At 42.5% G+C, this 13827-nt stretch overlaps 1 protein-coding gene across 1 annotated transcript in view; it reads left to right on the forward strand.

The window, feature by feature from the left end:
* The window catches only part of SYTL5 (synaptotagmin like 5), a 67777-nt gene that overhangs the window by 50615 nt on the left and 3335 nt on the right, over positions 1–13827 (forward strand). The window contains exons 10-16 of the mRNA XM_026047317.1: positions 1838–1930; positions 5013–5078; positions 5622–5800; positions 6624–6726; positions 8786–8947; positions 12033–12141; positions 13523–13658. Of these exons, the coding sequence (XP_025903102.1) occupies positions 1838–1930; positions 5013–5078; positions 5622–5800; positions 6624–6726; positions 8786–8947; positions 12033–12141; positions 13523–13658 (848 nt within the window). The remainder of the gene's footprint in view (positions 1–1837; positions 1931–5012; positions 5079–5621; positions 5801–6623; positions 6727–8785; positions 8948–12032; positions 12142–13522; positions 13659–13827) is intronic.

The following is a 13827-nucleotide window of genomic DNA, read 5'->3' on the forward strand; positions in this document are numbered from 1 at the left end:
TGTGCTATTCTGAAGCAGTGCTATGTTTGAATTACTTTTTAAAGAAATAAAAAAGCCTTTCTTGTGTGTTGGATTAACCTGAGTTCATGCTGAAGAGAGACTTAAAGATTTTTTTTCAATTCTAGCAAAGAAAAAAGATATATTCTTGATTAATAAGTTTAAAAGAGTGCAGAAGAAAGCATAAAAGAAGAAAATACAAAGTTGAAATATCTCACATCAGTGCCCTTTGCTAATGGTACAGGGTGACCTAGTTGTTCTTAGGGATTCCTCTGAGGCAGCTGCCAGATACACCAAGTCCAGAATGTTTTTCTGCTCTTCCTCATTATTTAGAATTCTTCTGTTTTTTGCTTACTCAAAATAAATTTTTTTGCTGATTCAAACTGTATTTTGTTGGATCTCAGCAATTCTTCAGCTTCTTTGCTAATTTAGGGGACCTCTCTTGAGTTATAACCTTAATTTAGTTGCTCTGGGACCTGTGAGAATGCTAATTCCTCTTTAAGCTTTCTCTGGAAAAGGCTTTATAAAGCCCTTATTCTACCCATGTTTCTTGCTCCCTTAGGAAATTAGCAGAATTGCATTTATCAGCTGTAGGGTTACCGTGTTTTTTAGGGTAGCTGGAGTCGCAGGACTCTTGCAGAGGTTGCCTTAGGCTCACTATGGGTGCAGGTGTCCATGATGGAGATAGTGTTGCTGGACTTGAGCTGCTTCGGTGCTTGGAACAGCAGGCAAAAAGAAGGATGTCTAACGAAAATAACAGGAGCTCCTTCAGCCTGAGAAATGTGGTGGAACCTCCTGCAGGCCCAGCAGGCTGGGGGGCCCTTTCGTCTCCTCCTCCTGGGTGATGGAAGCTCCTGGCCGTGGGGTGGGAGATGTCAAGTGCAGATGGGATAAATGAGTAGCCGAAAATTGTCACGGGAAAGGTGGGAAAAGGCTTGTAGCTGCTCTGCTCCCAGCTTTGTCAGGGAAGCACTTTACACAAATGGGAAGGTGAGCTGGGTAATGTGATGAATATTTTCCTTGTCTAACTTGCGTTACTTTTGGTAGTGAAATCTGCCCCCCTCTGCAAATCTGCACACCGTGGAAGTATTTATCAAGGACTATTGGTAACCAGTTCAATCTGTGTTGTGTTCCAGTGTGAACACCTTCCCTAGAAAGATTTATATTGAATTCCTGACCAAAAAGTGTTCATCACATACTCGGTAGCTTTGTTAGCAGTAACTGGGTAATGTGCATTTTATAGCCCCCACTGGAGACCCTGAGATTCACATCCTACCAGTTCTAACTTTAATAAGCAGCACGAGCCAGTTAGGTAGCTGCAGTTCTCTACCACCTCCTGAGAGCTGTAATCAGTGTTGTGTAAAACAAATTAGGAGGTTAAATGTTAGCCATGGCTTTAGTTTTTTATATCTGCTTGCAGATAAGAACTGGTCATCACCTGTCCTTAGAATTCTCTGTGAAGCCCTGTTAGTATTTGACTATCTAAACCAGAAACACTGTGATTTGCAGATAATACCTTTCTTTTTTGTCCTGTGTTTATTTCCTCAGAGACCGAAATCTATCATTGTTTATTTTAAAGACAATGCCTGTGTATATAATAGTGTAAAGGAAAGAATTTGGGCTGGATTAACAGAATTCTTCAGTTAAAGTGTTGTATGTTCTCCTCTTGTTTTGGGCGTGTGAAAGATGTAAATCAAAATTTCTCTAGAGATGCAGATTTGACTGCACCCTGCCGAGTCTGCCTTAAAGAGAAAATAATGGAACAAAACTTGGTGTCAGTTGCTGGCCAACCACAGAACACTGTTCTGTGACTAAAATGACTATTTCTTTTCTTACTGAGGATTACCTGGCTGAGACTGAAGAGGATATTGATGACATAGAGGCCTCTCGTTACTCAAGGAAACATGGACATATGACAAGTGGGTTATCAACGGTAAGGCCCTTGATCAGAAATAGGTGCTTTTCCTTCCACGTAAGCCAGTTCCTTCTCCGAAATGGATTTAATATATTCCGTGTGCAGCCTTGTTGTCAGTAGTTCTCCAAAGCATTTAAAAAAAAGACTTTATCTGTTTGTCTCTTTAGAAAAAGCCTTTCCCCTACTGTTAGTTTTTCTAGTTTGTTTGTCTAGATAGATCGTTGTGTCTTTAATGCTAGACAAAACAATTCTCTGTGCTGAAAGGAGAAGACATTTTACAGCAGGTTTCCCCATGCACTAAGGTTCTACCGGCTAGGTCTGTGGAAAGGGCAAGCAAAGCCATAAAGCTTTGCAGTCCATGACTGCTTGGCTTTGCAGAGGTGTTGTTGATGTGGTTGGAGCAAAGAGAAAAGAATGTGATGGGATCTCCCATCTCATTCCACCTATTTGAGTATTGGGAGTGGGTAGTGTCCATGGTAAAACCCGGACTCTTTTTTCATGCACTGGGGACACAAGTGCTCTCTGTGTGTTCGTGATTCCCCTTCTGTGGAATCGTTGTCCATGCCCCAGCCCAAGTTCACCCATTCCCCATGAAGTGACACATAATATCCAGCCTTCCACAGTTCATTATGCTATACGGTTGTTCACTGGGAAAGAAAATACTGATAAAATAGTGCTAAAAAAGCCTGTGACATGGTCTGGTTTATGAGTGCCAGCTGAGTTCCTCATTGTGGGAATGACAGCCGGGATGGGAGCAATTCAGAGCCTGTTTTGACCACTCCTTGTTTTGCCTTGGGATGAGAGTAGCTCTGGTCGGCACCTGGAGTACCTGTAAACTGCAGCACCTTCTAAGAGTTGAAGAAAATGAAGAAAGCTGAGGCGTGTTTATGCTGAATGGGGAGAGGTATTTTGGTCTATGACCCTAGTAGTTGTACTGTTTTCTTTACTACCTCTCCATTAGTACCTATACAGGGCCCAGAGAATGACCACTGAAGTTCTAATTCCAAAGAGCCCAATGTGTTGACCAGAGCTTGGTTGCTTGGGGAGGAGAAGGGGCTGAGAAAATTGCTCTTCCGGAGCATTTTGGTGTCTGTGTCTCGATGGTTCCCCTCATAATTTGTGTAATTCCCCCCCCAAAAAATAAAAATAAAAATAAAAAAGATACAACAGAGATGTATGGCACTTCACACCACATCAGACCTGAGCAAATGTAGTTTGCTTGACTTAGCTTTAATTATACCCACTTACCTGAGTAGTTGAGTATGACTGGGGACTCCATCCCTTGCTTGGTCCCGTGAATTTTGTAGGCAGAATTGAATATTGCCCTCTGAATAGGGATGAGAGGTGCAGGTGTTGAAGTGCTTTTGCTGTTTAGCCCATTGATCAAGGACTTACATTTCAAGAAATGAGCCTTTTCAAATGCTCTAGACAATAATCTTCCTGTGCTGTCTGTACTGGTTCTACCTTCTAATACAGATCTTTTCCCTTTGGGCTTTCTCTTAAGCAGAGTCCTGCTTTTCTGCTGCTGTAGGTCTGAGATAATCTCACATCTCAGTGCTCTTGTTTTTGTATCCATCCTGACGTGTTTTTTAATGTCATGGATGATACCTTAGTGAGGAAGCTCCTCCTATTTTTGCTTTTACCCTTCTTGCTCTGAACATCTGAGCCTTCTGCCTTGGACAGGTTCTTTTCATAGTTTCCTTGTGCATGAAATCCCTGTGTACTCTTAGGTCACACTATGAAATAATGTTATTGATGAAGAATAGGTGCTAAAGGAAATATTTTTCAGCAAGTATGAGGGTTTACATTACAGAGTGGGTCTTTGGAGCAGAATGAGCACGTAAGGTAACAGAGCAAATATTTCAGCAGTTAAAGATACTTGAAAACTGCTGGAGTTTATATGACAAAAAAATGACAAGTGACATTGGACACTGTCTTAGCATGAGGATGTTTGTCTCTGATTTCTGAAGCTAATAGCTGAACTGGGTATTTAGCTTTATCTTCAGCCTTGATTGATTCCTCTCCTAAACACCGTAATATATTAATATTAATTATTAATATTAATTAATATTATACATTGTCAAGACTCATGCCGTCAAAAAGACTGAATTGTACCAGTGCCATAGTCTCTATGTTGATGTAACTTTGTGGGTTTCTGAGGTTGCCATATAAATTATTTTTGTGTTGAAAGGATAGCTAATGCATTTTACACCACGTACTGGACCATTCAATTCCCTAACATTGTGTAAAAGCACCTTTTTGACGTATACTATGGGTGGAAAATCGTAAATTCAATTTAACTTATGTCAGGAGTAGATGCAGCTGGAACAGGTTTGTCCATGTGTGTTGCTGACTGCCCCGAGATGTGACCCAGCCCTGCCCATGGCAGCTCAGGCAGCCCTGTAGTTGTGGATGGCAGTGTAAGCAGAGGCTGTTTGCTCCTTACCCCCTTCCCAGGACAGTTACAGAGAAGCCCAGTTGGAACACAGCTTTGCTAAAGTGCAAACAAACCCCATTTTCCTTTCGGTATTCCTACATGAGGTATAAAATTAACTTTTGGGATAATTTCTTTTTTTAAAAGACGTGGTGTTCTCTTATGCTTTACTGCTGTATTTTTTCCCCACAGTTAGCATATTTAAACATCTAATTTTTTTGCGTGTACCATTGCAAATACCTGAGCTGTAGAAACTGAATTTTCTTGCAAAGGCCCAATGGTGCAAATACATAACGAGTCAGCTTTCGACTAGCTCAAGCGAGAACTGACATCATGCAAGCATGAAGGAGGACACATCCAAATGCAATCCAATATAATCTACTCCTCCTGAGTCATTGTTTTACAGTTTAATTTGCTTATTTTGTACAGCAGATAGTTCAGCTCTTTTTAATTACTTTCAAACAACTACCCTACAATACCTGAGGTATATAGAAGGAATTAAGATTTCTTTCATATGGTGATGCCGTTTTTGTTCTCCCTGTGGCTTTGCAAGCAAAGTTTCTTTACCTGTCTATGTGAGTAAAGCTTTATCACTGCTCCTATTGATTCTTATTTCAGCTCTCTAATGCTCTTCTCTCTTGACCTTTTGCACTGCTGCCATTAAAGAACTTCCCAGAAGGTTCTGATAGAAAATGGAGCTACTTAAATGTGCCTGAAGCAGATGCTGACACTGTGAGTGTCACGTACTTTTGTGGTTCCCCTGGTTCTTTGAAGACTGTATCTGTGTGTTTTACAAAGATTATACATGTCCTTATAGACTTTAAAGTCCTTACATATTTTTTCTCATGGCTCTACCTGCAGTCATTTTATGACATGCTGTAAAAATTAGGGAGGCAGCTGAGCCAGAGGGGGGACAGGATTAGCTCCTTGGAACTTGTCATGCGAGTTTAAAATTTATATAGCCCATCTGTTTTATAATTTATACATTAATTTAATACTTGGGATTTAGATTTAACCATCTCTACAAGTAAGTTTGAGTCCTAGATGTAAAAAAACAAAACTACACTCTAGATGTTTAAACTATGATTAAGTATATTTTTAATTCCTTCTTACATCAAACGGAAGCAATTTGATTTCTATTCTTTGATGCATCTGTTTTCATAGGAAGTCCTAACAAGTGTTAGAGTATTGCAGGACTGCAGCTGCCTGAAAAAGCAGATTTAAGAAAAGAAGAATGTGTTTAAGCTCCTAAGTCCCTTTCTCCTCCCGCTGCAGACCAGCATCAACAGCCTGCTGAGCGTGTACAGCGAAGCGGGTGACTATGGCAATGTGAAGGTCAGCGGGGAAATCCTCCTGCACATCAGCTACAGCTACAAAACGGGGGCGCTCAGCATCCTGGTGAAAAGTTGCAGGAACTTGGCTGTGGCAGATGAGAAGAAGCAAAGGACAGATCCGTAAGCACCGGGACACGTTCATTTCCTTCTGGTCTCTGCTGAGGGTGTCGCTCTCTGCTGTGTGGCAGAGCTGCCTGTGGGGCAGCAGGGACAGAGGCTGCTGCTCTGCTGCCAAGCCTGAGATCAAGCTGCTGCAGGCCAGCGTTTTGGGGGGGTTATTTTGGGGAGGGTTACGGGAAATTAATTCTCAGTATGTTTCTTAGGGCAACATTGAGGGAAGCTATAAAGTTACTTAGATGACAACACTGGCAATTTTTGTAAAACGGTGAAAAATATAAATGAGCAGGAAGACTGAATTACTGTGTTGCTTCTAGAAAAAAAAATGAAGTAAGATATTAACTCATATGATGCTTTGGGTGAGAGAGAGAGATTGTTGTGCAGTTCCATGCATCCATAGCACCACTTTACAAACATCCTTAAAACATGTAAATTCCCTCACATATCAAGAAGTAATAACATATGTCACTACTAATAAATACATAATGTATCAGTTTTTTATTCTCTTACATTTTCATTGTATATGTTGGCATATATATCCATGCAATAATTAAATACCAGAGATGGTGTTAGGAAAGCTTTTCACATTTCTGAGGATGAGTATCTGCCCTTCACTTATTTTGGTCCTAACAGCATAATATGACTGTGTGTTTGCAGGTAAAGACGATGCCTCTTTGCCTCTTTCTCACAATTTCTGTTATAAGTGTCTATGAGTTCATTTGCCAGATTTAATTTCCTCATTTATATTTCTGGTGCAGCACTGGCAGGTCCTAGTTCCAATTGGCTTCTTTTATTCCCTACTAATAACTTGTTTCTTGATCTGCAGCTACGTCAAGGCCTACCTTTTGCCGGATAAGTCCCGCCAGAGTAAACGCAAGACCAAAATTAAAAGCAACAGCACCAATCCGGAGTTCAATGAGACGCTCAAGGTGAGAACAGAGCCTCTCTCATAAGCTGGGATGAATGACCTGCTTATAGGACACTTATAGACATTCTCCAGCAGTGTTCCAGGATGGGGATGAGAGTTTGGAAAAGACACCTCAAAAGGAAAATGTTTAAGCAAAAATGTGTAGTAGACCTAGAAGCTGTAACTTCTGCCTTTCAGCACTGAGGGCACATCTTTCTTTGCGTCTTTATAGGTAAAACTTCTGGTTTCCATAGAGCTCTTCTAGAACTGTTGACATTCCCATTTAACCTAAAGCCAGAGCTATTGAAAAACACCTTAAAGACTAGTCAAGCCTTGGCTCTAAGTTACCAAATGATGCTGAAGTAGAACTGGCGTAGAACTTCCCATCTAAGTAATTTTTAAGAGGAAATACCCTTTTGCAGTAAAGTGTGAATTTCTCTCAGGATAAATTTTTTGGCTTTTTTATTTTTTTTTTGTGCAGAAATGACTTTGGAAAATACTGCCTGTACTTTCACCAGCTGATGTATCTGCATTCATTTTCTGTTGTGAAAGAGAACGGTGACAGATTCCTTGTTGAGGGCTGGTGGCAAAGAGCACGCAGCCTCTTGGCTACTTTGCCTTTCCCCTGCGCCCAGCTTCCAGAGGACAGTCTATTCCCTGTTTCCCAGGATCAGCTTTTTAGCTCCGTGGCTGAGGGGTGTGGGTGGGAACGGCAGAGTTTCCGGGCACCCCCTCACTGCCTCTCTGCCTCCAGGACCTCGGGGCTGCGGGTGTTTCTGCTGCCTCTCGGTTGACAAGAATCATCCCAAGCAGCTCTTGCGAAGCCAAACCCTCTTTCTAGTTTTTCCTGAAATACTTTTTTTTTTTTAATATAATTTCAGAAATGTTGTACCAAGTTTATTATAATAAAGACTAATAGATGTTCCTTGGCCGGTGTACTTGGCCTAACCTGGCTATAAAGTAATTTTGCAGACTCGTGCACGTTTAGTATGGCCAAACTGCTTGCCAAGGTGGGGGAGCCTCTTGTATAGTCTTATTTGTAAATACTTTGCAATAAAGTTAAGACCTGTCTGAACTGGGAAAAAATGTGTTAACCTCTAATTAGCAAGCAACATACTTAACATTAAGTAAAACCATAAATGTGGGTTTTGCTTACTGCTAAAATAGATGAAAAGGACTTGTTTCAATTGAGCAACTGTCATGTTACTAGTTTTAAAAGGAGCAGTGAAAAATCTTCCCTTTCTGGCTTGTGTTCCTCTGTGGCTAAATATCACAGCTCTGTAACTTTGGGCATCTGGCATTAAGCATCTCAGACATATCTGTATGTGAACAGCCCGCTTGTGTGGAGAGCCAACTGACCGCACTGTGTCAGCTCCTGCAAGACCTGTGTCTCTGTCCAGACCTTGGTCCTGCTGCAAAGAAATAAGACATCTGGGTCTCCTCAGCTCTCACTAGCAGCAGGGTGAACTTCAAGGAACTAATGGGCCTTTTACTAAAAAGAGAGTATACAAAGCTTGAACTCCAGATGTTTATAATTTTCGGTGTGTTTGCTAGAGTAAAATGTTTCTTTGGAGGAGTGTTTAGTAACTTTGAAACTTTTTATGAATGCTTTGCAGATAGAGGATTAACAGATTTCAGAAAGTGCAGGCTAAGGTGCTATTGAAGAGAGGAGGGCACTGCTGCTGGAAAGTAGTATTCAGTAGATGCTGTTTAGGGATGAAAGGACACTTAATAGGTTTCTTGCGTATAAATTATAACAAAACTATAAAAAGCATCTTCTTGTATAGCAATAAATATCCTATGGATAATACAGGCAAGCCACAGTAATAATAACAATAGTAATAATAGCATTAATTACCAGTGGATGCAGATGGCAGAGAGAGCAGTTATAGTTAGCAGTTTCCTTGGAGCCTCTCAGCTAGAGCAATTCATGTAAAGAAAACAGACCTCTGCTTCATGCACCATTTATTAGCTGCCGTGGGCTTTGGGAAATTTAGCTAGAACTGTAAAAGGCTCCATGGAAACTATTATTTATGCTTATTCTCACAGTTCCATTTCTGTGTTTTTTTCCTTCTTGGTAGTATGTCATCAGCCACACGCAGCTCGAAACGAGGACCCTGCAGCTCTCTGTCTGGCACTATGACAGATTTGGTCGCAACAGCTTCCTCGGGGAGGTGGAAATTCCGTTTGATTCCTGGAACTTTGATAATCACGGCGATGAGTGGTTTGTGCTGCAGCCCAAGGTAAGGGTTTCCAGGGCCTGGTGGAACTGCAGGGAAGCAAATTTAATGAGGCTAAGTTATTTTTCCTTTGGAGCATGTTTATCAAATGGTAACTTTATGATTGTCTAATACTGCAGTAAAAATAATCCTCGGTCTTTATTCAGTCAAAACATACTGCTTTTAAGGGCTTCATGAAGGCTTTACCTGCAAACAGCAACTTACAAAGTACCTTCTAAATAAAATATATCTCATTACAAATTGCTGTGGAAAAATTACCTAAGAAAGAAAATGATTCTGTACATGAAACAGAGAACTTTTCTAGCACTCCCCCTGCCTGACCCCTAGAAATTTAGGGAAGAAGTAGGCCCTTTTTGTTTCATTTCTGAGTACTTGGCACTTCGGAGCTGCAGCTAGCCCTAGCCCAGCCTGAGGAGGGGCGAGGTGAGGCTGCGCAGGGGGCAGTTCAGCCGCCCGGTGGAACGGGTCTCGCCTTGCGCTGAGCTGAGCCTGTGGTGACTTCTGGCACTAGGGCACCCTCTGCTTTGCCAAGGCCAGTGTGTTCCTTTTTGGAAGCAGCCCCAGGAGCTGTGGTAAGGTTGAGGATTCAGGAATTCTGAGCTGCTGGCTGTGATAGCAGCCAGAATTCCCAGGAATGCAGTGAAGAGCGCGGGATGGTATTACGAGGGACGTACAGGTAGACTCAGATGCCTTGCTTGTTCTGCATTATGTTTAAGGGAATAGTGCTGTGTTTGGGGTTGTGGGAGGGGGTGTTTGATTTTCATCTTCTGTCTTCCCGTGGTGGATCTGATTGCAGCATCCTGACTGCAGATTGTTTCCCGCTGTGGCGCTCTGGGGCTTACTGCTAGCCCAAGCCCTCCCAGATGTGTCCCTAGGAGCCAACTTGCCAGAAGATGCACATAAGAATCGGTCCCTTCTGCAAGGCTCGCACACCTCATGTTTTGGAGGTGGCCAGAAAGGGCTTGCCCTGTTTGCCCCGTCAGCTCTGCTAGCGAGAGTGACCAGGTCTTGCCTCGTGGCCCAAAAAGGACCTGAGATACCGGGAAGAGAAAGTGGCTGAGGATGGTGAACGAGCTGAGCAGCGTGTCCAGATGAGGAGAGTGCCACGTGTCTTTCCAGCCATACAGCCCATTTCTGGAACTCCTGCCTGCTTCATAGCCAGTCGGCTGCCCTTGGCTTACCTCTTGGGGAGGCTTGGCCGCTGCGTTTCTCTAGGAGCCCTGGCGGGTGCCGCTGTTGCGTTTGCTTAGTGCTCCCCACTACTGCAGCACGTGTGGTTTTCGTTTTGCCTCTGTGTGCGTGCTGTGTGAGTGTGAAGGGGACTTGTTATCATGTGGAAATCTCAGCATCCTTGAGCCTTGCAGCCTTGAGGTGGTCGTGGGGAGGACAATAGGAGGATGGACAGATATGTATGTGCGTGTGTGTGTGTGTGTGTATGGTGGCGGGTGTTTGGTTTGGTTTTTGTTCTGATTTTTTAACTCTTGACAAAAAAAAAAAAAAAAAGAAAGAAACAGAAAAAGGAAAAAACGCCGAAAATGGTGAAGCCCCCATGCTCAGGAAAAAAGTAATGAGGTGTTGAACGTTTCAGCCATTCCAGCTGGACGGTGGAGTCTGGTTATTTCCAAATCCATTAAATGGGCTTTTAAACTCCTCCTTTTCCTCCAAGGAAAACACATAGACCAGGTCTTGTCTATGTCCTAACTTGCTACAAGTAATATTTCTAAACGGGAAGTGCTGCTACGATTGCTGGTGAGCAAAGAGAGTATGATTTCTGATTGACAAATGACTGCATTACCAGATTAAAGACGTTCACGCCAGAACCCACGCAGGGTACATGCGGTTCTCCCCTTTGAACTACTGGACACTGAAAGGAAGGTCAGTGAAACCCCACTGCAGGGTTTTGCTGCAGCTTTAGTTGCTCTCTTTGTTGAGCTGCTGTAGTGAAAAGGTTCTAAAACCTGTTTCTTTGGTGAGCATTGAATGGTCTTTTGTCCGTTCGTGTGTTTGAATCCAAGTCTTTGGTGTCTCTCAGCATTCCAGGGCTTTCTGCCTTTAATGACATTCCTGTCTGTGAGGGGTCAGGAAGATGTGTGTGTTTGCACCCAGGCCTGAGCACGGAAATGTATAGAGAAACGTGAACATGTGAGAAGTCTCACCTCCGTCAGCAGCCAGCAAAGGTCGAGGCTGGGCTTAGCTTTTCTTAGACCTGATCTATATTGTGTGTGTGTGTGTGTGTATATATATGTGTGTGTGTGTGTGTGTGCGTGTGTGTGTGTGTGTGTGTCTGTGTGTGGGGGGGATTTCTTCTCCAGGGCCTTTTATTTTTCTGGGAGAAGTCAGTGTTCACTGGTATATCGTGCTCTCTTACCTGTTGCATCTAGTGTTTTGAAAATCTAGTTTCCTACAGCATAAAGAGAAGCTCAGCCAACATAATGCAAGTCTAGTACCCTTTTCACTAGGATGTTCTGCAGAGTACTGGGTGCGCTCTTCCTGCGCAGGATGCCAGCATTTGTAAAACAAGAAGATGTGGAAATAGTGCAGCAACAGAAAAGGGGAAGGACCCTGGGAATAACATCAGTTTCCAAGAATATTTTCTAGTTCAGAGCAGGGCTCTGCCCCCTTCTTTCCCCGCTCCCCACCTGCAACTTCATTCCAAAAGTGACTCTTCTGAAATATATGAAACTGGCTAGCTAGTAAGTAGTGTTAACAAGAGCATCAGAATAATCTCAAATTAGTTACAGTTTATGTTTTCAAAATAAGCTGAAGTTTGCTTCTGTTTGGTTGCTGTGAGTTTTTCTTCACTCCTTCATGCTAGATCTCTCGTGTGTGTGCATGTGTGTGTGTATTCACCAGCCAGTGTCTAATGCCATGTGATTTTGTTCGTCTGAGATCTTGCATCTCCCCACTCAGATAACTTCCTAAAACGTGGCCAGGTTCCTTTGGGAATGTGTCATATGAAAGCGGTGTGGTGTGTCTTGATGCATTGAAGCATCTGTAACTGCTTATTGGTACAACAAAATATTTACCTCTTCCATTTCATTTTAATTATGCTTAAATGGGTTCCTGTTTTTCTGTTCATTTCTGACAGGTGGAGGTTGCAACAGATGGCGGGCTGCAGTATAAAGGAGAACTGACAGTTGTTTTACGCTACATTCCCCCAGAGAGAAACCTCATGCTTCCTCTAGGGCAGTTTCAAGGTAAAGCAAACACAAACTGTGACATCCATCTGCACATTAAAACCTCTCTCATAGGTCTAAGTGAGGATTAGAGATAGAATTAGAGAAGATTGAGAGTGTATTTAAATATATTTGTTGCCTTTATCTGTAGAAATTTCAGACTGTTTCTCCTGCTCCTTTTTCCCTTCTCTTACGTAAAACTTAGCCAGAGAGAGGTGGAGTGTGCACAGGCAAGTGTTCACACACAGCTATGCTTTAACTAAAAAAGGTTCAGATAGTCAATGCTGTGATAGAGGACAGTCACATACAAGGAGGCCTAAATCGTTATCTGTGTGATGGCTTTTCAACTAGTTACCTACAAGGTGAGGCTGATCAAAGTAGTAGACTTCCTTTAGCTTCATTGTTTTGCTTAATTGCTCCTTGTTCCCCCCTCCCCCATTTTTTCTTCATGTTGCTTTATTTCTGCTTAGCTTTGCCCTATTACTCTATAATCTAATCCTGTAAAATATTTTTTTGGGGGGAGCAGGGTATGCCATTGTTTTCATCAGCAAAATACAGGGGAAAATGAAATTACCGTTTGCTTTGTGGTGGCGACAGTAATCAGTTAACTGAGCCTCTGTCCACGGACAGCGTTGCTTTTTGGCATTGGCATTTGATAGGTGCATTTTTTGTTGTGTTCCAGCAAATTTACTTTCTAGCAATAAGTTCCAGCATATTCCCTGTTAAAAGTTAATTATTGTCTGAAAAAATCCAGATACACACCGCTTGCTTTTTTTTTTTTTTAACTAATAACACTAAGGGTCACTCCTGATGCCTTTTTGTGGTGTTTTTGTCTCTGATGAGCGCACGATCCCTGCTGTGAGGCCTCGCAGCTCCCTCAGCAGCAGCGAGCGCACGTGTCCTCGTGCTGCTCTTCGGATGCAGACACGTGTCAGGGAGCACTGTGGCCACGGAGCGGTGCATCCCTACAGAAGGAGCACCTGCCTATTCCTGTGTTTAAAGCTTTGGGATTTGCACCTCGCTTGTGGTGCAGGGCTGCCTTCACATGAATGAAAAAATGAATCCTGAAAAGAGATTGGGGTTTACAAGACACAAGTTTTTTGCATTCAGCATGGAAAGGCACAAATATCTGTATTTGAAAAGGACTTCAATCAGGGCACCCTTCTATGTTCAGCAAGGACTAGCAGTTACATGGCCAAATTCTTTATCCAACATGGAGTGATTTCCCACTTCTACCTTACTGTTTCTTCACCAGGGAAAATTGGGATCTGCTCATAATAAATACTTTAATTCCATTGAAGGAAATGAGTGAAGGAATCTAGCCAAAAGGATTTACATCTCCAAATCAGTTTTGCAGTATATCATTCCTGATGATAACATTTCTACTTCGTTTTGTGTGTAGGAAAGAAGAGCTTTAAAAAAGGAAGAAAGAGAGACTCTCACTTGCCATCTGGAGGTATATTAGAAGTCCTCATCAAAGAAGCCAAGAATTTAACAGCGGTGAAATCAGGAGGCACGTCTGACACTTTTGTGAAGGGGTCTGTGCTTTTTTTTTTTCTCTTCTTTTTTTTTCTTATCCCAACATTTTTAATGGCTGCACTGAACCATTCTTTGGGTCACCCCACTTTTTTTTTTCAGTACATTGTGTTGAGCATCGGCCCTGGGCTGCAGCTGACACCGGGAACGGTGTACTTGAAAGAGAAAATC

This window comes from Nothoprocta perdicaria, unplaced genomic scaffold (genome assembly GCF_003342845.1).
Source record: "Nothoprocta perdicaria isolate Ctin4 unplaced genomic scaffold, notPer1 scaffold_49, whole genome shotgun sequence".
Classification (NCBI taxonomy): Eukaryota; Metazoa; Chordata; class Aves; order Tinamiformes; family Tinamidae; genus Nothoprocta; species Nothoprocta perdicaria.